The sequence below is a fragment of the Myotis yumanensis genome, unplaced genomic scaffold (assembly GCF_028538775.1).
Source record: "Myotis yumanensis isolate MYYU_CA2020_CCGP unplaced genomic scaffold, mMyoYum1.0.hap1 SCAF_10, whole genome shotgun sequence".
In the NCBI taxonomy this organism is placed as follows: Eukaryota; Metazoa; Chordata; class Mammalia; order Chiroptera; family Vespertilionidae; genus Myotis; species Myotis yumanensis.
The window spans coordinates 30,745,966-30,768,542 of record NW_027223761.1 but is presented as its reverse complement, the minus strand read 5'-3'; the positions used below and the strand labels follow the sequence as shown (position 1 = coordinate 30,768,542).

At 43.1% G+C, this 22,577-nt stretch overlaps 1 protein-coding gene across 1 annotated transcript; it reads left to right on the top strand.

The window, feature by feature from the left end:
• The first annotated feature begins 4,545 nt into the window (after positions 1-4,545).
• LOC139019052 (natural cytotoxicity triggering receptor 3 ligand 1-like) lies at positions 4,546-19,586 on the top strand. The gene is made up of 7 exons (XM_070428232.1): positions 4,546-4,661; positions 4,906-5,056; positions 5,752-6,099; positions 11,295-11,609; positions 13,585-13,684; positions 14,360-14,700; positions 19,500-19,586. The coding sequence occupies exons 2-6, from the start codon at positions 4,966-4,968 to the stop codon at positions 14,676-14,678; spliced, it is 1,173 nt and encodes a 390-aa protein (XP_070284333.1). The 5' UTR covers positions 4,546-4,661; positions 4,906-4,965; the 3' UTR covers positions 14,679-14,700; positions 19,500-19,586.
• The last annotated feature ends 2,991 nt before the right edge of the window (positions 19,587-22,577 follow it).

Below are 22,577 nucleotides of genomic sequence, written 5' to 3'. Positions count from 1 at the left end.
AAAGTAATGAATTAAAACTTCCCACAAATGCTCCTTGTTTTTGGCATGAAATTCAACATTTTTAAGTGTAAAAATATGTATGACGTTAACACCCTTAGCAAATTTGACATGAAGTTTTGAAGCTTGCTGTCAATACAACAAAATAGCATACATATCAAATCGCATTTATATCAACATATGTGTAACTCCACCTATTGAAAAAAATCTGCATTATTAACTAGTACACCTAGTATATTTTACATATGTGAATATTTATTTAAATTAACAGAAATCACAAATTACAAATTTTATATCTTGACAATTAGCACAGATATTTCAAAATCCAGAAAAACAACATTCTGGTTTTATTAACTGCTTGACATATCTCTATATTGCTTTTATTGCATATATGGGGGTAGGGGAGTGTAAATGTCTTTGTAATGATTTTGTAGTATCTTTTTAAAAATATATTTTTATGGATTTCAGAGAAGAAGGGAGAGGGAGAGAGATAGAAACATCAATGATGAGAATCATTGATCAGCTGCCTCCTGCATGACCCCACTGGGAATTGAGCCTGCAACCCTGGCATGTGCCCTGATTCTTGGTTCATAGGTCAACGCTCAACCACTGAGCCCTGTCAGCCGGGCTGAAGTATCTTTTTTTATACGTAGAGAACTGAAAGATAATTTAGCTTTTCCTCTTTCACAGTTGATCAAAATTATTTTTAAATGAAAGGATGCCAAATCAACGGGTCCTCAACCACAGGTACCCTAGCTGTAGCACAGTTGTAAGTTTGTGCCCTACATAAAGGAGAATTCAGATGAATTCTATTCTGTATGATTCCCATAACCAAACAAGCACGGTGCCTTTTAGACTGTATAGCCCCATTATCAAGTGTGTCAAGTTTGGACAGAATCTTTATTTTGATAGATATTGATGAAAACGAATCATCTGCTAACAGCTTCACACATCTAATTATTGGACATTTTCCATAAGCTACTCTCTGGCTCCATATTGCAGGAAGACCTCTGGCCCTGCACCTGGTGCTAGGAAAGTGCAAGACCATGTAAGCACAGTGCTAAGGACCCTCAGACTCTCGGACCCTCGCTGGTCTTGGCAGGGCCCTGATGCTTATGCCCTTATGCTCATCAGCTTCCTGGAAATTCAGCCTCTGCTGATGAGGAAATGGAGAGAAAAAAGTTTGGAAGGGACAGATCAGCCCGAGGGCTCAGGGCTCCTGATCACACACAGCCCCACAGTTTTTTCTACTAGAACATATTGTACAAGTCTCTTTTCAGGGTTTCTTCACTAAAACTCTTTCCTGCTATCAGGTGGCTACTAGATTTATCCGGGTGATCACTTCATAAGTTAGATAAATGTCAAATCACTATTTTGTATGCCTGAAACTAAAATAATATTGCATGTCAACTATAATTGAAAAAAATTTAAAAACGACCTCTTGATTGTCTGAAATTGTTTACAACTCAGTAAATTTAACTTTTGTCTTGGAAAGCATTATAGTTCTCCAAAGTGAGGTTTCTAAAGTAAGTGGACCCATTATAAACACCACTCACATGGGTAAACGCAGGCCTGGAGCTAGGAGAGAAGGCAGAGAAGGGATGCACTGTCCAGACCTCCGTCTGTGCTGTCAGTCTCGCCTCCAGAAAACATATGCTCTATTTTAATTAGGCTACAAATTAAAAAATAGTTTTGAAATAATTTTAATATCTTATGCCTACATTTTATTTTACTCTTCCGAAGAGGTAATGCTCATCTCATAATTATGAATATTACTTTTCCTGGAAAAAATAAACTAAAATACCTTTATTTCTTTAGTAAATAAAAAATAAAAGAAAAACCACCAAGTCCTCTGCTAGCACATTTCAGAAAGTCACCATTTCAGATATAAGGAAGTAACTTTCTTTTTTAAAAAAATATTTTTATTGATATTTTACAGAGAAGAAGAGAGAAGGATAGAGAGTCAGAAACATCGATGAGAGAGAAACATCCATCAGCTGCCTCCTGCACACCCCCCACTGGGGATGTGCCCGCAACCAAAATACATGCCCTTAACCAGAATTGAACCTGAGACCCTTCAGTCCGAAGGCCGAGGCTCTATCCACTGAGCCAAATCCGTTAGGGCAGGAAGTAACTTTCTTAATACATAAATACTATGAGCCCAAGTCAATATTGGGCAGTGGGGGGGGGGTGGAGGAAGAAATGATGCATAATGATGTTAAACCTCTCTGTAGTCAAAGATAAAGATACTTAATTTAAGTATAATCCTATTATAATTTTGTTTCGAATTACTATTACTGGGGGGTGGGGAAGGGGACTCTTTAAGGCAGCGGTTCTCAACTTGTGGGTCGCCAACAATGAAAATACTTCCTGCATATCAGATATTTACATTACAATTCATAACAGTAGCAAAATTGCAGTTATGAAGTAGCAACAAAAATAATTTTATGGCCAAAACTGGTTTGGCTTAGTGAATAGAGCGTCGGCCTGCCGACTGTAAGGTCCCAGGTTCGATTCCAGCCAAGGGCATGTACCTGGGTTGCCGGCACATCCCCAATGGGAGATGTGCAGGAGGCAGCTGATCGATGTTTCTCTCTCATCGATGTTTCTAACTCTCTATCTCTCTCCCTTCCTCTCTGTAAAAATCAATAAAATATGTTTAAAAAAATAATAATTTTATGGTTGGGGGTCACCACAACATGAGGAACTGTATTAAAGGGTCATGGCATTAGGAAGGTTGAGAACCACTGCAGGAATTGCATTCAGTAACAACACTTCAGTGTAGCAATATGGATAACATCTTAAACTCAGTAAAGAATGGTATTTAAGATTATTTTAAGGTATTTGGCCTGAATAACAACATAATACCTCAACTTCCAATTAAAAATATAAACCTAGCCAAATGATGAGAATCATTGATCAGCTGCCTCCTGCATGACCCCACTGGGAATTGAGCCTGCAACCCTGGCATGTGCCCTGACTTCCTGATTCATAGGTCGACGCTCAACCACTGAGCCCCGCCAGATGAGAAGTTAAAACCTCTCATCTCTCATTCACTTCTAACTAGACCTTCTTTTAAAGGCAACTATGGATTACATGGTTCGATGGGATGTGCATTATCCCATAAACCCAAATGAGCCAAAAGCCCAGCGATGTGTAAAACCTAAGAGGCAACCTGAAAGGCTGACCTGGGGAACCTTTCTTATTTTTATGAAACAATGTGATCACCTCTGGAGATGAAAACTTTTGGTTGGAAACGTAGAACCAGGACACCTAGAGGAACAAGAGTAAAAAAGAACATTACCTCCTGCTCCACAACAAATACTGAGATTATGAAAACAGATACTACTTGTTGAAAGAAGAGGACATTACTAAAAATAGAAACATAAAACTCAGGAAGAAAGACTCAGAAGCACATGGATAAGCCTTTGCCTTTTTCATGCCATCTGCAAGTCTTCTGCTTTGTGTAGGACTTCGGTATAGGTAGTTTAGATGCAATTATTAGGCATGATATTCACCAGAGCAGACTCAGTCTCTTTCCCTACCAAATATCTGAATACAGGATAAGCATCCTAACATTGCCACAACCGGCTTGAACTGCGGGCTCTCAAGTGTTGGATGCGGACCTTTGCAAGTAAAATGTGATTTCCCAACTATTGTGTGGTTACAGAGGACGTGAAGTTGTGAAAGACATCCATCCCCCAGCTCTTCCATGTTTCTGTGGTTTCACAGTGCTGGGCTCTGCATCCCCACTTGGCCACCTTAAGCCAAAAGGCTGAGTTTTGGAAATCAAGAAGTTTAGCCTGGTTTCAGACCCTGGTATGTCATCTCTTCCAGGCTACAGAGATTACAATAATCCAAATGGCCATTTTTGATGTTTTGAAGCATGTGGGTCTGTTCTACTAATCTTGATCAAGATATTCAAGAGATGACAAAAATAAATCTAAATATTGAAATATATTTACATTGTATGTAACCGACAAAGTTATATACATACTAGAGCAGTGGTTCTCAACCTTTCTAATGCCGCGACCCTTTAATACAGTTCCTCATGTTGTGGTGACCCCCAATTTCATTGTTACAAATTGAACATAATTAAAGCATAGCGATTAATCACAAAAACAATATGTAATTATATATGTGTTTTCTGATGATCTTAGGTGACCCCTGTGAAAGGGTCGCGGGGAACTCTCTAGTTACACCGCAATTGGCCTGCAGAACTTAGTTGTAAGTTATCTGCGATGTGAAACCTGTCCTCAGACATTTCCTTTGCGTTTTGTATTTTAGACAAAATCTATTTACCGCCCCTAACTTCAGGGCAGCCAGGGCTACCCGGTCACAAGTCCCTGCCCATTGGAGAGGTTTGCTGGACAGCTCACCCAGATCCTCTCTCGCACCCTCATCCGAGTGATTGGAGGTAGGAGGGGCGGGGCCGCAGAGGCAGCCTTAGCGTCAGGCGGCTCGCCCCACCCTCCCTCACGCTGGGAGTCCCCTGACACGGAGGCTGCCACTGTCGCCGCCGCCCCTTCCGCCTCCATCCTCCGTAAAGGTTCTGGAAGAGCGGGGGCGCGGGGAATTCGAGGCTGACTCCTCGAGGCTGCTGGTGGAGCAAGATCACTCGAGGGGACGCCGGCGCTTCCGAGGCTGAGACCCTGAGGCTGCAGGTGTGTGTGTGGGATCGCCCCGTGGGGACGCGGGCGCTTCCGGGGTTGAGAACAGAGGCTGCGCTTGTGGGGGTGTATGGGGGGGTGCGGGTGGGGAATGGCTTGCCCAGTGGTCTTGGGTAAATCAGGTTGAAGGGGCAGAAGCGTTAGAAGGCACAGAGAGGCCATCTAGCACCAAGCAAATGACGGCCCCAAGAGGCAGTTTTTCGGACTGCGCTTTCCGACCCAGGACTCCCCTTTCTAGACGGAAACTCGGCGACGGCTCCAGGCGGACCCGGGCCGGGCGCGCTGGTCCCCCGCGGGCATGGCTGTCGCGGCGGCGGCGGCGGTGGCAGGCTTCCCGCGTGACTTTCCGCGGCTGCTCCTGGTTTTGTGGTGCTGGGTGCCCACCGCAGGTAAGGTGGCGGCGGGGGGGGGGGGGGGGGGGGGGGGGGGGGGGGGGGGGGAGGGGCGGGGGCGAAGGTTGGGGGGGTGTCGCTAGGCAGACTCCCCTGGTCCTTCGGGGGCCCCGCCTGACGTCCTCGGCCACCTGTACCTTAACAGTCCCCAACTCTAAGCTTTCCTTTGTGGAATTGTAGGAATCAATTAAACGGATTTGAAAATTTCTAAGAAATTTCAAGACACCAGAATAATCAAAACAATATTGAAAAGGAAGAACAAAGTTGGAGGATCTTATTCGGATTAAGGAGGGGCCATGAACTAAGGGCCTCTGTACCTGAGATACCCGCCCCCCCCGCCCCCCCCCCGCCTCCCCCCCCCCCGCCGCCTCCGCCTCCCCCCCCCCCCCCCCCCCGCAAAAGAATTTGTTTTTGTGTTTTGTTTTTTATAAAGAGTCAGGTAGAGTGCCTGCTACATAGTAAGCTCTTTTAAAAAAGATATATTTTTTTTTATTGATTTCAGAGAGGAAGGGAGCGTGAGAGAGAAATATTAATGACCAGAGGCTCATTGATCGGCGGCCTGCTTTGTGACCCTTACTGGGGCCAGCTAGGGCAAGGAATTTGTTTTTAATTACACGGTAAAGTGTCTGAGAGTACAAGGCCTAAGTTTTTTTTCAAGGTCCTCCCATAACTGAATTTTCTTCTTTCCACAGATTTCTTGATAGTGGAGATGGAAGGGAAGAATCAGACTGTGTTGCTGAATGACAATGTCACCATCCCCTGCAAGGTCCCTGGTTCCACACCCCTGAACATCAAGGGTATGGGTGTTATCTGGTATCGGAAGCATCAGGCAGATGAAACAGAGCACAAGGTGTTTGAAATGTATGGAAACTATCAAAAGGCATTCAGACCCGGAGCCAGCGTGTCTCCAGCGGGGCTAGAGAAGGGGGACGCCTCACTGCACCTTCCTGGAGTCCAGCTGAGCGACGCAGGAGAGTACCGATGTGAGGTGGTGGTCACCCCCGAGAAGGCCCATGACACAGTCTTTCTAAAGGTTTTGGGTGAGTGTCCTGTGGTTCCCATGGTGTTGGAGCTAGGGGTAGATATGTGGCCCGGCCAAGTAGAGCAGAAGTTTGGGCATGGGCCTTGGAGTTGGATAGACACAGGTTTAAGTTCTGGGCTTCCCTGGACGTCTGGACAACTTAGAGCAAGTTATTAATCATGATGAACCTCAGGATCCTTTTTTCTAAATAGATGTAATAGTACCTCTATAAAGACCCTGTCTCCAGCCCTAGCCGGTTTGGCTCAGTGGATAGAGCATGGGCCTGTGGACCAAAGCGTCCCGAGTTTAAAAAAAGACCCTATCTCCAAATACAGTCACAGTCTAAGAGAATGGGCTTAGGGCTTCAACATATGAATTTGGGGGTGTGGCCACAATGCAGCCTATAAGGGGGGCGGCAATGTCTATGAGCCCTTCAAAATTGTACTTAAGACTTTGAATGTTTTGTACATATTGATTAGGGTAGTGGTCGGCAAACTGTGGCTCGCGAGCCACATGCAGCTCTTTGGCCCCTTCAGTGTGGCTCTTCCACAAAATACCCCATGCGGGCGCGCACATACAGTGCGAAGTTGACTTAAAACTTTAAGTAAAGTTTATTAAGTTAATTTTAGGGAACGTTGTGGAGTGAAAGAAGATGTAGTGTCGAGGATTGAGAAAGGTATGTTGAGATGGTTTGGACATATAGAGAGGATGAACAAAAGGAGATAGACGAAACAAGTATACAAGATGAGTGTGGATGGGAGAGTTGGAAGGGGTCGACCTCAGCGAAAGTACCTCAATCAGATTGAGGACGTTTTTAGCAAAGGCCAGCTTAGGAATACCCTAATTAAGTTAATAACAATGTACCTATCTATATAGTTTAAGTTTAAAAATTTTGGCTCTCAAAAGAAATTTCAGCCATTGTACTGTTGATATTTGGCTCTGTTGACTAATAAGTTTGCCGACCACTGGACTAGGGGGATGGGAAAGTGTATTAGGATTCATTTCCTCCACAACTGACAGAAAGCCTAAAAAGATTTTAAAAAAATTAATAGACTTTATTTTTTAGAACAGTTTTAGATTACAGAAAAAAATTGCAAATATAGTAGTTTCTTTATGACTCCTGCCTGTGCGTATACCGCTTTCTCTATTATTAACCTCTTGCATCAGTATGGTATATTTGTTATAATTAATGAACCAATATTGATACATTTTTATTAATAAATGTCCATAGTTTATTCAGATAGCCTTAGTTTTGACCTAATATTTCTGATAACTTTTCTTTTTAAAATATATTTTATTGTTTACAGAGAGGAAGAGAGAGGGGCAGAGAGTTAGAAACATTGATGAGAGAGAAACATCAATCAGCTGCCTCCTGAACACTCCCCACTGAGGATGTGCCTGCAACCAAGGTACATGCCCTTGACTGGAATCGAACCTGGGACCCTTGAGTCTGCAGGCCGACACTCTATCCACTGAGCCAAACCAGTTAGGGCTCCCTGATAACTTTTCTTGTTCTAAAGGCTACTTTGAAATTCATAGAGCTATTCCAGTTTCCTTTAGATTAGGGTTAGTATGGTATATAAATCCTTCACTTTTTGTTATTCTTGTTGTTAATCCTCACCTGAGGATATTTTTTCCATAGATTTTGTTGTTGTTTTTTTTAGAAAGTGGAAGGGATGGAGAGGGGAAGGTGCAAGAGAGAGGCAGAGAGAGACATCCACGTGAGGAAGACATTGATTAGTTGCCTCTCCCATGTACTCAGACTGGGGCCAGGGGCTGAACCTGTCACCCAGGTACCTGCCATTCATTGGCTGGAAATAGGACCTGTGACCCTTTGGTGCAAGGACCAATGCTCTAGCCATTTAGCACACCAGCCCGGCTCCGTTATACTTCTTTAAAAATTTTTTAGTGATTGCAATGTATTTTTACAACTAATCTAAGTCAATTTTGGAAGAACACTGTACTGCATCATTGTCATCAGTAGTACAGATATTTTATAACAGAATATTTCCAGTTCTCCCGTCCCATCTCATAACATTCTGTCATTCACATACCCATATGCTATAATCACCCAATGTATTATTGCTATTATTTTAAACCAACAATTATTTATTAGATCAATTAAGCATAAGAAAAGGTTTTAATTTACCTTCATTTATGTCTTCTCTGATTCTAGTTTCTGACCCATATCCTTTTCCTTCTCTCTGAAGACTTTTTAATATTTTGCAAGGCAGGTCTATTGGTGACATATTCCTTCAGTTTTGCTTGAGAAAGTATTTATACTTCACTTTTGAATGATAATTTTTCTGAATATAGGATCCAAGTAGGTGGGTTATTTTCTTTCGACACTTAAAATATTTCACATTTCTCTCTTCTCTCTTGCATTTAAGAAGTCCAATGTCATTCTTATCCTCGTTCCTCTATGAGTAAGTTATTTTTTCCTTTCAGGTTTCTTTTCTAGAGGACTTTCTCTTTGTCTTTTGATCATATATATGTATATATAATGTATTTATGTATTATTATGTATCATTTTCAATATGATATAGTGTTTTCCTACTTGGAGTTCTCTAAGCTTCCTATGTCTGTGCTTTGATGTCTGTCATTAATTTTGGAAAATTCTCAGCTATTATATTTTAAACAATTTCTTCTGCTTCCTTCTCTTTACTTCTTTTTGTATTCCTATTACATATATGTTACAACTTTTGCAACTGTCCAGTTTTTGGATATTTCTTTCCCTTCTGGTTCCTTCTCTCCCCCTCCCCCCCAAATTCTTTTTGCTCTTTGCATTTTAGTTTGGGAAGTTTATATGGACATATTTAAGCTAGCTGATTCCCTCTTTGGCAGTGTTAAGTCTATTGATGATCCTATCAAAGTGATTCCTCTTTTCTTTTTTTCATAAATTTTAATATATATATATATATATATATATATATATATATATATAAAATTGATTTTTTACAGAGAGGAAGGGAGATGGATAGAGAGTTAGAAGCATCGATGAGAGAGCAACATCGATCAGCTGCCTCCTGCAACCCCCAACTGGGGATGTGGCAGAAACCAAGGTACATGCTCTTGACAGGAATAGAACCGGGGACCCTTCAGTCCCCAGGCAGACACTCTGTCCACTGAGCCAAACCGGGTAGGGCATTCCTCATTTCTTTAATAGTGTTTTTGGTTTCTAGCATTTCCTTTTGATTCTTTCTTAGAGAATGTCCATCTCTCTGCTCACATTATCCATCTGTGCTTGCATGTTGTCTGCTTTTTTCATTAGTGCTCTTAACATTTTAATCATAGTTATTTTGAATTTTCTATCTATTTATTCCAAAATCTGTGTCATACCTGAGCCTGGTTCTGATGCTTTTGTTGTTTTGCACTATTCAGCATGCCTTGTAATTTTTTGTTGAAAGCCAGGTATTATGTATCAGGAAATAGGAACTGAGGTAAACAGGCTTTTAGGGTGAGAGTCTCTGTTAATTTGGCCAGGAACTGGGCTGTGTTTAATGTTAATTTCATGCTGTAGGTGTCAGAGATTTCCGTTTTCCTCTAGGGTCTTGTTTCCTCCTTCCCTGCTTTCTTTCAGTTCCCCTATGAACTCCTCATGTAGATTTTGTGTCTTGCAGCTCTCTCAGTTGTAATCTACTATCATTATAGGGGATCCCCGTTGATGTGGTGGTAAAGTGGTGTGGAGGGGAAGCAGTCTAGCATCTGATATTAAATCTCATTCTCTGAGTGGCCTGAGCCCCTAGGCTATGACCTTCAGAAGTGTTCCTGGGTGAGAAAGGAAGGTTATAGAGGGCTGAAGAGGTAATCACCATTCTCCCAGGTCAGCCTGGGCTCTGGCAAAGTCTTTTCCCTCGAGAGACCATTCTTTGTTATGGATAATGCACTGGGTATATTTTTAAATGGTTACTTTTCCTCTCCCTTCTCCCCCAAACAGGAGGGAATTTTTCTTGCAACTGCAAGAACCTGAGGGAGCGGGGCGGAGAGGGTTCCTGGAAGTAAAACCCAGAAAAACCTCCTAAGACTGGCCTCCAGCTAATCCACCTTCATCCTTTAGCCATTTGTCAGTTATAACTCCAGCACCTTCTGCTTATGATAATATGATTTTGACTGTGGTTCTCTCAATCTGCCTGTCTCTCTAGCTTTCAGGGTTGTGGTTTGCCCTGTCACCTCAGTTCTCTGATGGATCTAAGAGAAGTTGTTGATTTGCAGTTTGTTCAGTTCAGGATAGGAGTGATGACTTCTAGTTCTTTACATGCCAGAGAGGAAACCAGAAGTCAGCAAGGACTTTTATTATTTTTAATTAAATTAATTAATTTAAAAATATGTTTTTCTTGATGTTAGAGACAGAGGAAGGGAGATGAAGAGGGAGAGAAACATTGATGTTGGAGAAACATTGATTGGCTGCCTCCTGCATGCCCCCAACTGGAGATGGAGCCTGCAACCAGGGCATGTGTCCTGACTGAGAATCAACTCGGCCACCTCTTGGTCATGGGATGACACTCACCCAACTGAGCCACACTGGCCAGAGCAACAGGGGCTTTTAAAAAGGCAGTTTATTTTTCTTTCCCCAAAATGGAGCCAACCCTTGGCAGGTAGGGCTGTTCTTTGATCATGTGGGACCCAGAGTCCTTTTATCTTGCCATTTTGGCATCCTCAACATATAGCTTTCACCTTGTGTTTGGAAATGGCTTCTCCATCTTGAACCATGACATGGTCTTCCAGGAGTTCTCCAGGAAGGAAGAAGGGGAGAGAAAGAGAAGGCCATAGTACTTCTCTTTAAGATACCCTTTTCTTTAAGGCTATTTCCTTGAGGTTGCTCTCCCTACTACTGATTCTATCCGAACTAGTAGACCTTGAGTTCACCAGTTGAACTGGAGGTTGGGAGATGTAGCTTTAACTTGGATGTGTCATTGAAGAATGGACAGCAGTTTCTACCACAACAGTGTTCCAGAGCTTTCCTTCGATTCTCAAAGGTGTCTATGGCACCAAGTGGCATAAGAAACTCTGCTTTACACAATGGCTGTGAGAGTCGGGGTCATGGTCTATCAGCGCCACCCTGGCACTGGGACCAGCATCCCCAGATTACTTAGGCTAAGCAGAATCTCACTCACCTCACTCACCCTTCCTGAAGGCTTGCTATGGGTCAGGCTTTGAACTGTTAATAAGCTAGTCCTAACTTACCCTCAAATCATGACTTCTCTTCCCTGGCAGCTTCCCCACAGTGCACCTTGTTTCGAGAACAAGCCACAGCAAAAGATGATGGTGACAAATATATTTTGTGTGAGGCAAGTGGGTTCTACCCAAAGGACATTAACATCACATGGTATATATGGACCCAGGAGAATCCCCAGGGCCAGGAGATTTCTGAAGGCATCACCAATGGTCCAGCCATCAAGAATGAGGACGGCACATTTAATAAAACCAGCCGTTTGAGGTTGGAACACAATGTGGTCACCTGCCAATGTGTGATAAGACACATATCCTTGCCCACCTCCTGCAGGTCGAACTTTTTCCCATCTCGGATAGGTAAGCATCCTCTAAACATTTCCCTTACTCTTCACCTTGAGGGGGTATAAGGTAACACTCAGGTTCCCAGTTAGTCTAGGCCAGTGATGGCGAACCTATGACACGCGTGTCAGAGTGACACGCGAACTAATTTTTTTGGTTGATTTTTCTTTGCTAAATGGCATTTAAATATATAAAATAAATATCAAGAATATAAATCTTTGTTCTACTATGGTTGCAAATATCAAAAAATTTCTACATGTGACACGGCACCAGAGTTAAATTAGGGTTTTTCAAAATGCTGGCACGCTGAGCTCAAAAGGTTCGCCATCACTGGTCTAGGCCAAGGTGGGGGCCAATGGGGAAGGAGAGAAAGCTCAGTTTGTCCTACTTCAGCCCCAGAGTCAGCTGTCCAGACTAGGTCCCTAAGCTAGGGTGGATGGCCTAATAGGTGGAGAGTGGTGACAAGCGTCCTCAGGGTTGCTGGTAACTTATGGCAGCTCAAGGAGCTGGATGGTCTGTATGACCTAGAATGGGAAGCTTGTCAGCTACTAGAAGAAAGGGGATAGGATCCTGTCCATGCCCCCTGAGGATAAGGGTCTATCAGGGGCCAGAGACCCAACCCTACCAGCAACTCCTCTGGCCAGGCTCCAGGGCCACTGCAAACTGTTGGCTGGAAGAAGTCAAATCAATAGTTCTGAGCTCAAGCTGGGGAGTCCTGCACATGCCAAGGCCTTTCCCCAGGCACACTAGATCCTGAGCTTAAGACACTACAGCTTACTACAGAATTTACCCGCCCCCTCCGCCCCGGCTGGTGGGGTAGGGTTAATTGAGCTCATATCTTGGTTTCCATGATCATGGTTCTGGTCCTGGGTGGAGATGACCCTGCAGGTCAAATGCATCTGCCTAGAGCTGAGAGGGGTTAGGGAGGCAGGGGCTGACTGGTTTTGCCAGATGGGGCCTCGGGTGTCCCGGAGGGAGAGAGTAATTGTTTTTGGAAGCAAGGGCCAGGGATATGATGAGTGTGGTGTGTGTAGAGTATGTGTGGGACATGGGAAATATGGAATTGAAATACGCTTTGTGTGTGTAATCTCTCATATAAAAGGCCCATGGCTGTCACGCTGTAACCCTGTCACAACCAAATGAGCAGCAGCTCTCTCTCCAGGGTGGGGGTTTGAGGGGGAGGTTGGGGTGAGTGATTAGTGGTGATGAGCAGTGCGGACAGCTGAGGCAAGCGGAAGCGAGCTACCCACACAATTTTCTGCCTGCTGGGCCTCTAGTATAATATAGGATGTCCCAACATTCACGCAAGATTTGCAATTGAATTGAATTGGAAATCTTTTGTGAACTTTGGGACACCCTATAAAAGAGATTTGTGTTGGTGACTTGTGGCCGCTATAATAAATTGCCACAGACTGGGTGGCTTATACTCAACAGCTTTATTTCTCACAGTTATGGAGGCTGGAAGTCTGAGATCCGTGTTACAGTGTGGCTGGGTGAGGGATTTCTTCTGGGTCACAGCTTTCTTGTTTCCTCACATGGTGGAGGGATAAGGGAATCTCTCTAGGGCCTTGTATATAAGGGCACTAATTATTCACGCGGGCTCCTCCCTCATGACCTAATGATATCCCAAAAGCCTCACCTCCTAATACCATCACATTGGGTGTTAGGATTTCAACATATGAATTTTGGGGGGACACATATATTCCATATATAGCAGTGTATAGTGATGTAAGATGATGTAGTGTGGAAGCTTGAACATATGCACGACATACATATGTGGTAGGTGGTGTCCATATTGCCGTGTATTTCTGGCAGGTGCTAAACACAGTATTTGATGTATGTGATAGGAATGACAAGAATTGTGGCAGATGATTGGTGGTTATATCTGTGGTAGGGAAATGACACATGACCATAGATATCTTACAGTGGTTGTGTGATCACTTTGGCCCCTGCACATAGGTTTCCTTTTAACGTTTGCCTCCTCTTTCTGCAGGATCTGAGATGGGAACTACCTGGGGGATTACCGATACTTGGATTACTGTTGGCATTAGTGGAGCAGGCATTTTAATGGTACTGATTGTATGTTTGACAAGGTAAGGGGGATGCCAAAGCCAAGTTTAGCCCTGTGTTTTGGAATTGACTCTGGGAGTTCAGGGGTCTTTGCCAGTGGATGATATTTGAGAGTTCTCAGGATCGATGCTGGGGGGAATCTGAGTGTGGTGTGTGTGTGGTGTGTGGCTTTTTCTGATGTTGTGTCAGGGAAGAACTGTCTCATTAGATCCCTATGTGGTAGCTTGGGACTCTGGGGAGATGCACTGTAAGGCCCCTGTGCCTCTTCCTGACATACAGGTCTCACTGTGAACCAGGCCTCACTGTATTAGTTCAGACCAGGCCTTAGAACTGTGTATGGGCTGCATTGTTGTTCTCACACATAGAACCACAGCTCAGAGAGGGGAATTCCTTCCCCGAGGTGCTCACATTTTGTTAACAGCTTAAAGGGATAGCTTTCAACCAGATTTCACCATTAAATCAGAAATCTGTAGCCCTCATTGGTGTTTCCCATCTAAGACAGCTTTCCAAACATATTTATCCCTAACTGTGGCCCAAACAGCAAATAGAACAGCTCAAGGTAAAGAAGTCTAAGGGACCAGTGTAGATATGTGGCTTACAATGGTTCTAGATATTAAATTGCCCTCATTTTCGGGGGTGGGGGGACTCCAAGGCAGAATCTGGGCAAACGCTAATACATCTCATTAAAAATGTTTTAGGAGGAAAAAATTGGTTTCGTTATTCGGTGGGGCGATCCGTGCACTTAGCTCCTGGACTGCGGGTCTCCTTGGGCGGCAGGAGCAGCGCTACGGACTGAGAAGCGTTGTAAAACTTCTGTGTGGAGTAAAAGAAAATGGCCCAAACCAAGCAGACTGCTTGCAAATCACAGTTGAGAAAGCGCCTGCAAACAGCTGGCCACTAAGCTGCCAGGAAAAGCGCGCCCTCTACCAGCGGGGTGAAGAAGCCCCATCACTACAGGCCCTGGACCATTGCACTTGGAGAAATCCCTCAGAGACCAGAAATCTACAGGACTTCTGATCTGTAAGCTGCCTTTCCAGAGGTTGGTGAGGGGGATGGACCAGGATTTCAAAACTGCCAAGATTTCTTATTTTACATTTACTTCTCTAACTCTCTTTTTTCCTCTATTTTAAATCTGTGTATCTATATATAACATATAGTTATTTTTGAGAGTGGAGTTGCACATGATATTGCTTTAACCTTAATTCTCAAATGTGTATTTCTTGCAAAATAGGATTTATCTTATATAATCAAATAACATTATCAGTTTTCCCCCTCCACCCCACAGTACTCTAATCCAGGGGTGGGGAACGTCTGGCCTGTGGGCTATATATGGCCCAGAGACCATTTGGTCTGGCCCTGCCAAGGCACTAGTGGTGAGTTAATTAAATGTTTGATAGCAGGCAAATTTTTTTTTAAATATATATTTTATTGATTTTTTACAGAGAGGAAGGGAGAGAGATAGAGAGTTAGAAACATTGATCAGCTGCCTCCTGCATTCCCCTCACTGGGCATGTGTCCGCAACCAAGGTACATGCCCTTGACCGGATTCAAATCTGGGACCCTTCAGTCCACAGGCCGAAGCTCTATCCACTGAGCCAAACCAGTCAGGGCAGCAGGCAAATTTTTAAGTTGATAATTTGTATGGCCTGAGAATCTAATCTAATAAAAGAGAAACATGCAAATTGACCCCACCTCTGCTACATCCCAAGCCACACCCACCGGCCAATCAGAGTGACTATATGCAAATTAACCCAACCAAGATGGCAACCGGCAGCCACGGAGCTGGAGCAGCAGGAGGCTTGGTTTCCCCGGTGATGGAGGAAGCCAAGCTTCCTGCCTGCCCTGGCCGACTGTGGCCTCGGCTCAAGGCAACAAAGTTTCAATTATAGAAGATAAATAAATCCCAGATACCTGCTTCTAGCCAGCCTCCACTAGGAGCTTGGGTGGCATTGGGGCCGTAGCCAGCCAGCAAACAGCCATCAGCCCCTCACCCAGGATGGCCACACCCTCATGGGGTGAGGGTCCCCTCTGGGGAGCTTGGCCAGCCTGCAAACAGCCATCAGCCCCTCACCCAAGATGGCCAGTCACCCCAGCAGGACCCCCCACCCTGAAGGGGGTGTGGCCAACCTGAAAACGGCCCTCAGCCCCTCACCCAGGCTGGCCAGGCACCCCAGTGGAGACCCCCACACTTAAGGGGCTGTGACCAGCCTACAAACAGCCATCAGCTCCTCACTCAGGCTGGCCAGGCACCCCAGCGGGACTCCCACTCTGATCAGGGACACCCTTCAGGGCAAACCAGCTGACCCCCACACATGCACCAGGCCTCTAACCTATATAATAAAAGGGTAATATGAAAATTGACCCTAACAGCAGAATTACTGGGAATGTCTCGTCACTATGACACACACTGACCACCAGGAGGCAGACGCTCAATGCAGGAGCTGCCCCCTGGTGGTCAGTTCACTCCCACAGGTGGAGCTCTGCTCAGCAACAAGTCAGGCTGACGGCTGCCAGTGCAGCGGTGGTGGGAGCCTCTCCCACCTCCTCAGCAGCGCTAAGGATGTCCGACTGCAGCTTAGGCCTGCTCCCTGCTGGCAAGTGGACATCCCCTGAGGGCTCCCGTGCTGCCAGAGGGGTGTCTGACTGCCAGCTTAGGCCCAATCCCCTGGGGAGCAGGCCTAAGCCAGCAGGTGGTCATCCCCCGAGGGGTCCCAGACTGTGAGAGGGCACAGGCTGGGCTGAAGGACACCCTGGAGTGCACAAATTTTTGTGCACCAGGCCTCTAGTGATGTTATAAATATCCAAATGGCTCTTGGCAGCAAAAAGGTTCCCTACCCTTCTAATCAGATAGATTTGATTGAGATTTTTGTCAATTTTCCCAATATTGTCTTTTATAGCAAAAGAAAACCCAAGAAAATGCAGTGAATTTAGCTGTAATGTCTTTCTAGTCTCTGTTAATCTGAAATAGTTCCTGAGTCATTGTGTCTCATGGCATTGATATTTCAAGAGTATAGACCAGCTATTTTGCAGACCATCCATCAGTTTGAGGGGCTGTTTCCTTATGATTCCTACTTTTGATAGGAATATAGCTGAAGTGATGCTAACTAAGGACATTGTATCAGGAGGCATTATTAGTCCTCATTATTTCCTTAACTGGCAATATTAACTTAGATTATTTGGTGAAGGTGAAGTCTACCAGGTGCTTTCACTGTAAAGTTACAACTTTACCTTTTAATTTATAATCTAAAAAATATCTTGTAAAACCCATGATATTGCCAGAATCTGAAGTCAGCTTTAAAAAAACACATCACTCTACATCATAAGTCTTTCCAAATACAATTTGCAAGCATTAATTTCATATCTATAGGTGCTTAATTATTTTCTCAGGATTAGACATTCAGATTATCTTCAGTCTTTTATTGTTATTTTAAAAAGTGCTTCTTTCAACACATTTTCATATTCAGCTTTTAATGTGTTTAGGGCTATTTTATAAAGTAGATAATCATTGTAGCATTATCAGGGTCAAGAGAATATTTTTAAAATGATTGATATACTTTGTAAAGAATATTGAAAGAATTGCACTAATTTACATTTCCACTAATAAAAAATGAGTGGTCTGTTTTTGTTTTTAAAAATGTATTTTTAAGGATATACTTTGAGACTTATCTACAAGTTCCATCCTCTGCTGATTCTGGTCAGCATCAGTTGTTACTTGACTGTTGACAAATGGTGATTTTCTAATCATCATTCCTTCTACATTTATTTTTTGCCTTTGTATTGTAAGGAAAAGCTACCCTTTCCTCCTCTCTACCTGTTCACTGTAGACTCATGGATTCCTGTTTTATTCAGTAAGCCTGCATCCTTCCTATGACAGTAGGTCCTCGGGTTACGTCTGAGATCCATCCCTACGGTGCGATGTAACGTGACTTTCGCCATAAGTCGGAACCCACCTACATAAGCACATACGTCACTACATGGAGCGCATACACAGCAGTAATGAAGTGAAACAGTAAAAAAAAATTAAAAGAAAGATAACAATTCCTGACCTTTACTTGTGGTAAATAAATAATAAAAAACATAAAGCACATATGTACATACGTCGAAATGACAGAACTTTTTTTTTCTTTATAAATGAGTGGGAGATGGTGACGTAACCACGAAATGACGTACGTCGAGTCCGACGTAACCCGAGGACTGCCTGTATTTATTTCCATACTTGGCTAGTGGGAGTTTCCTCAAACAGGTTTTTGTGGCCTTCTGGTTTGTTCCCGTCATTCTTTGAGGACTTTCTTTCTTTTTAGCATATGGTGTTCAAGGTTCATCTTGTTCCTTCTCTGTCCCACCTCTGAAATCAGCCATTTTTTTTCTGAGGAGTACTGTTGTTTGTTTGTTTTTCAGTGGAGATTGATAGTACAGGCCAGGAGCTGGACACTAAATTGACTACTTGCTACGGAATTGTCCTTGCTTTAAAGCAAGTCCTGGTCAGATAATAGAGCTGGGAATTTTTTAAAAAATTTTAAATGCATTTTTATTTATTTATATTATGAATATATACATATATACACACATACTTGCACACACATATATAGACACACTACACACATTTATATTCATTTTGTATATTTCACTGTCAATCTATATTACAACTCATGAGTTCACACTATCCTCTTAAATTTTAATACAACACCTTCAATTCCAATGCATTTAATGTTTTTATTTTTCTGTATTTCATATAAAACCTGGCTCCCATTTTCCACAAGTTTCTGCAGGAAACTGCCCATTATCTTCACTAACAGAGAAGTGCAAACAAGGATTCCAGAATGCTGGTGACCCTTGAACCCATGGCAAGGGCCTGAGTTATGCACTGTTGGTCTAGTCCTGATTATGGGGGCTTAAGCTATTTCTTGATCAAATAGTCTCAGAGTAAATCCTCCTAATATTTACTGACCATTTAAGATAGTCTGTTACTGCAATTACCTGCCTGACTAAGGGTTTTATGCTTAACCAAAGTGAATAAAAGGCTGGTGAGGCCTGGGCACTGGTGGAAGTCCTTCCCCTTGAGTTGGACTTGCCCGCCTGGCCCCCCAGTATTTCCAAATTATCTCTTGTCTCTTCTCTTTCATTTGTTTGTGGCTCCTCTTCCAGATCCTGAACCCTGAACCACGCGGGATGTGGTGGTGGTGGTGGTGGGGGGAGAACAAACATACACAAGTTTCCACTTATTTGCTCAGTCCTAGCGTATTGAAAGCATTTTAGAATTGCTAATCCATGCCTCTGCAAAACAAGACAAAGACTTGTTTAGATTTTTGGGTTGTTTTTAACTTGAGTGCATGTAGTCCAGATACTGTGTTAAGAAGTTTCTTGGGTTAGTTCTTTTTTACCCTTCTCCCTTCTGTCAGTTATTTTATTCAGTTAAAATAAAAGTATTATTTATTTGTTTCTGTTTCTATTTAGTTTGGGGGATTTTTCTGTCCTTGTGGATTTTAGTTATTTGTGTGGTTTTTTTTTTTTTTTTGAGGGTGTACCACATTGAATGTTTCAGAAAAGCAATTCTGTACAAAATGTGTATTCAGAGGAGTATGATTTCCTTGCCTTCATTCCCTTTGTCCTTTCCACTCAGTTCCTCCCTCGTTCTGTAGGTAAACAATCTCATTAGTCTTTAGGTGTTCCTTTTATTCAGAGTACATAAATATATTTTTTCTTAATTCCTTTTCTTTTTTTATCCCAAAGGTATAATACTATACTCTATTGTACTTTGCTAATCATACAACTTGACAGCTGAATCAGACCTTATGGTTGCACTTCTAAGATTATTCTTTCTTCGTTTTTTTTCTTCAGACATTAGATCAGCAACAGTTTTTCACAGAGGAAGAACTGAAAGAATATGAAAATCTTATCTCCTTACAAGAAAATGAACTTAAGAAAAAAGCCGGTGAACTTCAGAAACAAAAAGAAGAACTACAACCCTGACCTGTTTGGCTCAGTGGATAGAGCATCGGTGCTCAGACTCAGGGGTCCCAAGTTCGACTCTGGTCAAGGGCATGTACCTTGGTTGCAGGCACATCACCAGTGGGGAGTGTGCAGGAGGCAGCTGATCAATGTTTCTCTCTCATCGATGTTTCTAACTCTCTATCCCTCTCTCTTCCTCCCTGTAAAAAATCAATAAAATATATATATTTCTAAGAAGATGTCCTGATTTATTATTTTTTTTTGCTTTGATCCGTTTTATTTATTTATTTTTTATTTTTATTTTTTATTTATTTATTTTTTAAAGTATATTTTATTGATTTTTTACAGAGAGGAAGGGAGAGGGATAGAGTTAGAAACATCGATGAGAGAGAAACATCGATCAGCTGACTCCTGCACAGCCCCTACTGGGGATGCGCCCGCAACCAAGGTACATACCCTTGACCGGAATCAAACCTGGGACCTTTCAGTCCGCAGGCCGATGCTCTATCCACAGAGCCAAACCGGTTAGGGCATATTTATTTTTTAAATTAAATCTTTATTGTTCAGATTATTACAGTTGTTCCTCTTTTTCCCCCCCATAGCTCCCCTCTACCCTGTTCCCACCCACCCTCTGCCCTTACCCCCCCCCCCAATGTCCTCATCCATAGGTGTATGATTTTTGTCCAGTCTCTTCCTGCACCCCCACACCCCTTTCCCCCAGAGAATAGTCAGTCCACTCCCATTCTATGCCCCTAATTCTATTATATTCACTAGTTTATTCTGTTCATCAGATTATTTATTCACTTGATTTTTAGATTCACTTGTTTTTTTTTTTGTTTTTTTTTTGTAATTTTTTTTTTTTTCATTTCTTTCTTTTTTTTTTTATTATTTTTTTAATTAAATCTTTATTGTTCAGATTATTACATTTGTTCCTCTTTTTTCCCCCCATAACTCCCCTCCTTCCAGCTCCCACCCCACCCTCCACCCTCACTCCCCACCCACTGTGTTCATCCATAGGTGCATGATTTTTGTCCAGTCACTTCCCGCATCTCCCACACCCCTTTTTCCCCCAAGAATAGTCAGTCTATTCCCTTTCTATGTCCCTGATTCTATTATAATCACCAGTTCATTCTGTACATCAGGTTATTTATTCACTTGATTCTTAGATTCATTTGTTGATAGATGCATGTTTGTTGTTCATAATTTGTATCTTTACCTTTTTCTTCTTCTTCCTCTTCTTAAAGGATACCTTTCAGCATTTCATATAATACTGGTTTGGCGGTGATGAACTCCTTTAGCTTTTCCTTATCTGTGAAGCTCTTTATCTGACCTTCAATTCTGAATGATAGCTTTGCTGGATAAAGTAATCTTGGTTGTAGGTTCTTGGTATTCAGCACTTTGAATATTTCTTGCCATTCCCTTCTGGCCTGCAAAGTTTCTGTTGAGAAATCAGCTGACAGTCGTATGGGTATTCCCTTGTAGGTAATTGAGCCTCTTTCTCTTGCTGCTTTTAAGATTTTCTCTTTGTCTTTTGCTCTTGGCATTTTAATGATGATGTGTCTTGGTGTGGTCCTCTTTGGATTCCTTTTGTTTGGGGTTCTCTTCGCTTCTTGGACCTGTAAGTCCATTTCTTTCACCAGGTGGGGGAAGTTTTCTGCCATTATTTCTTGAAATAGGTTTTCAATATCTTGCTGTCTCTCATCTTCTGGCACTCCAATGACTCTGATATTAGACCGCTTAAAGCTGTCCCAGAGGCTCCTTACACTATCTTCACACTTTCGGATTCTTTTTTCATTTTGCTTTTCCAATTGGGTGTTTTTTGTCGAATCTTTGGTTTGATTATTGTACTCCTCTGGTCTGCTATTGGGTATAATATTCTTTATTTCAGTCTGTGTATGCTTACTTTCTAATTTCTTTATCGTAGCATCGAGGGTCTCATTAGTTTTCGTGAGGCTCTGCACAAATTTATGGCAAACCCTCAGAATTGCGATTCTTAGCTCCATATCCTCCATTTCTGTCATGTTTTTTTGTCTCCGCATCTTTTATGCTTTCTTGGTGCACCCCCTTGTGGTCTCTGTGCGCAGTCTTGTTCTAGCCAAGCCTTAATTGTTGTAGTTAACACTAGAGGGATTTGACCCCCAGGCCGACTGGCTATAGGAATCAGCTGTAAGGAAAACGTCTGCCTTCTGGGGAGGCGCTAATCCAGCCTTTGCCTGAGGCGATCGGCAAATGGCTGTGCGCAGGCTTTGGGCGGGGCGGGATCAACAGGGCGGGCGGAGGGAGCAGTTATGGCCACGCTCAGTCCCGTTCCCAGAGGCTCTGCTTCTCAGAACCCCGGCAGCCGCTGCAAACCTCGGAGAGAAAGCTGCCCTTAGGTTCCAACTGATGCCGGATAATCCCGCTTCTCCCGTTTGAGTCTGGGTCCCTAGAGACTCGCCCGGATCTGGAGCCCAGAGTCTGAGACTCACTCCCGACAGAAAACGACAACCGCGCCCTCAGCCACCAGCCCGCTTTGTGCGCGCACCTCGGTACCTTTGTATTTTCCACACTGCGCCGCCTCTGAGCCTCGATTTGCTGTTCTCTTTCCTTCTAGTTGTAGAGTCTCTCTTCAGCCAGCCTTCCTGTGGTTCTGGGTGATGTCCGTTCAGTCTTTTAGTTGTATTTTTGAAATGGTTGTTTGCGGCAGCGGTCTCTGGTGTTTACCTACGCCGCCATCTTGGTCTCCTCCTAGATTCACTTGTTGATAGATGTGTATTTGTTGTTCATAATTTGTATCTTTACCTTTTTCTTCTTCTTCCTCTTAAAGGATACCTTTCAGCATTTCATATAATACAGGTTTGGTGGTGATGAACTCCTTTAGCTTTTTCTTATCTGTGAAGCTCTTTATCTGACCTTCAATTCTGAATGATAGCTTTGCTGGGTAGAGTAACCTTGGTTGTAGGTTCTTACTATTCATCACTTTGAATA

Excerpts from the sequence above, each read along its gene's own strand:
- LOC139019052 (XM_070428232.1), top strand. The coding sequence starts at position 4,966 with ATGGCTGTCGCGGCGGCGGCGGCGGTGGCAGGCTTCCCGCGTGACTTT. Across the intron at positions 6,100-11,294 it reads AGTCTTTCTAAAGGTTTTGG|CTTCCCCACAGTGCACCTTG; the intron begins GTGAGTGTCCTG and ends CTTCCCTGGCAG. Across the intron at positions 11,610-13,584 it reads CTTTTTCCCATCTCGGATAG|GATCTGAGATGGGAACTACC; the intron begins GTAAGCATCCTC and ends CTCTTTCTGCAG.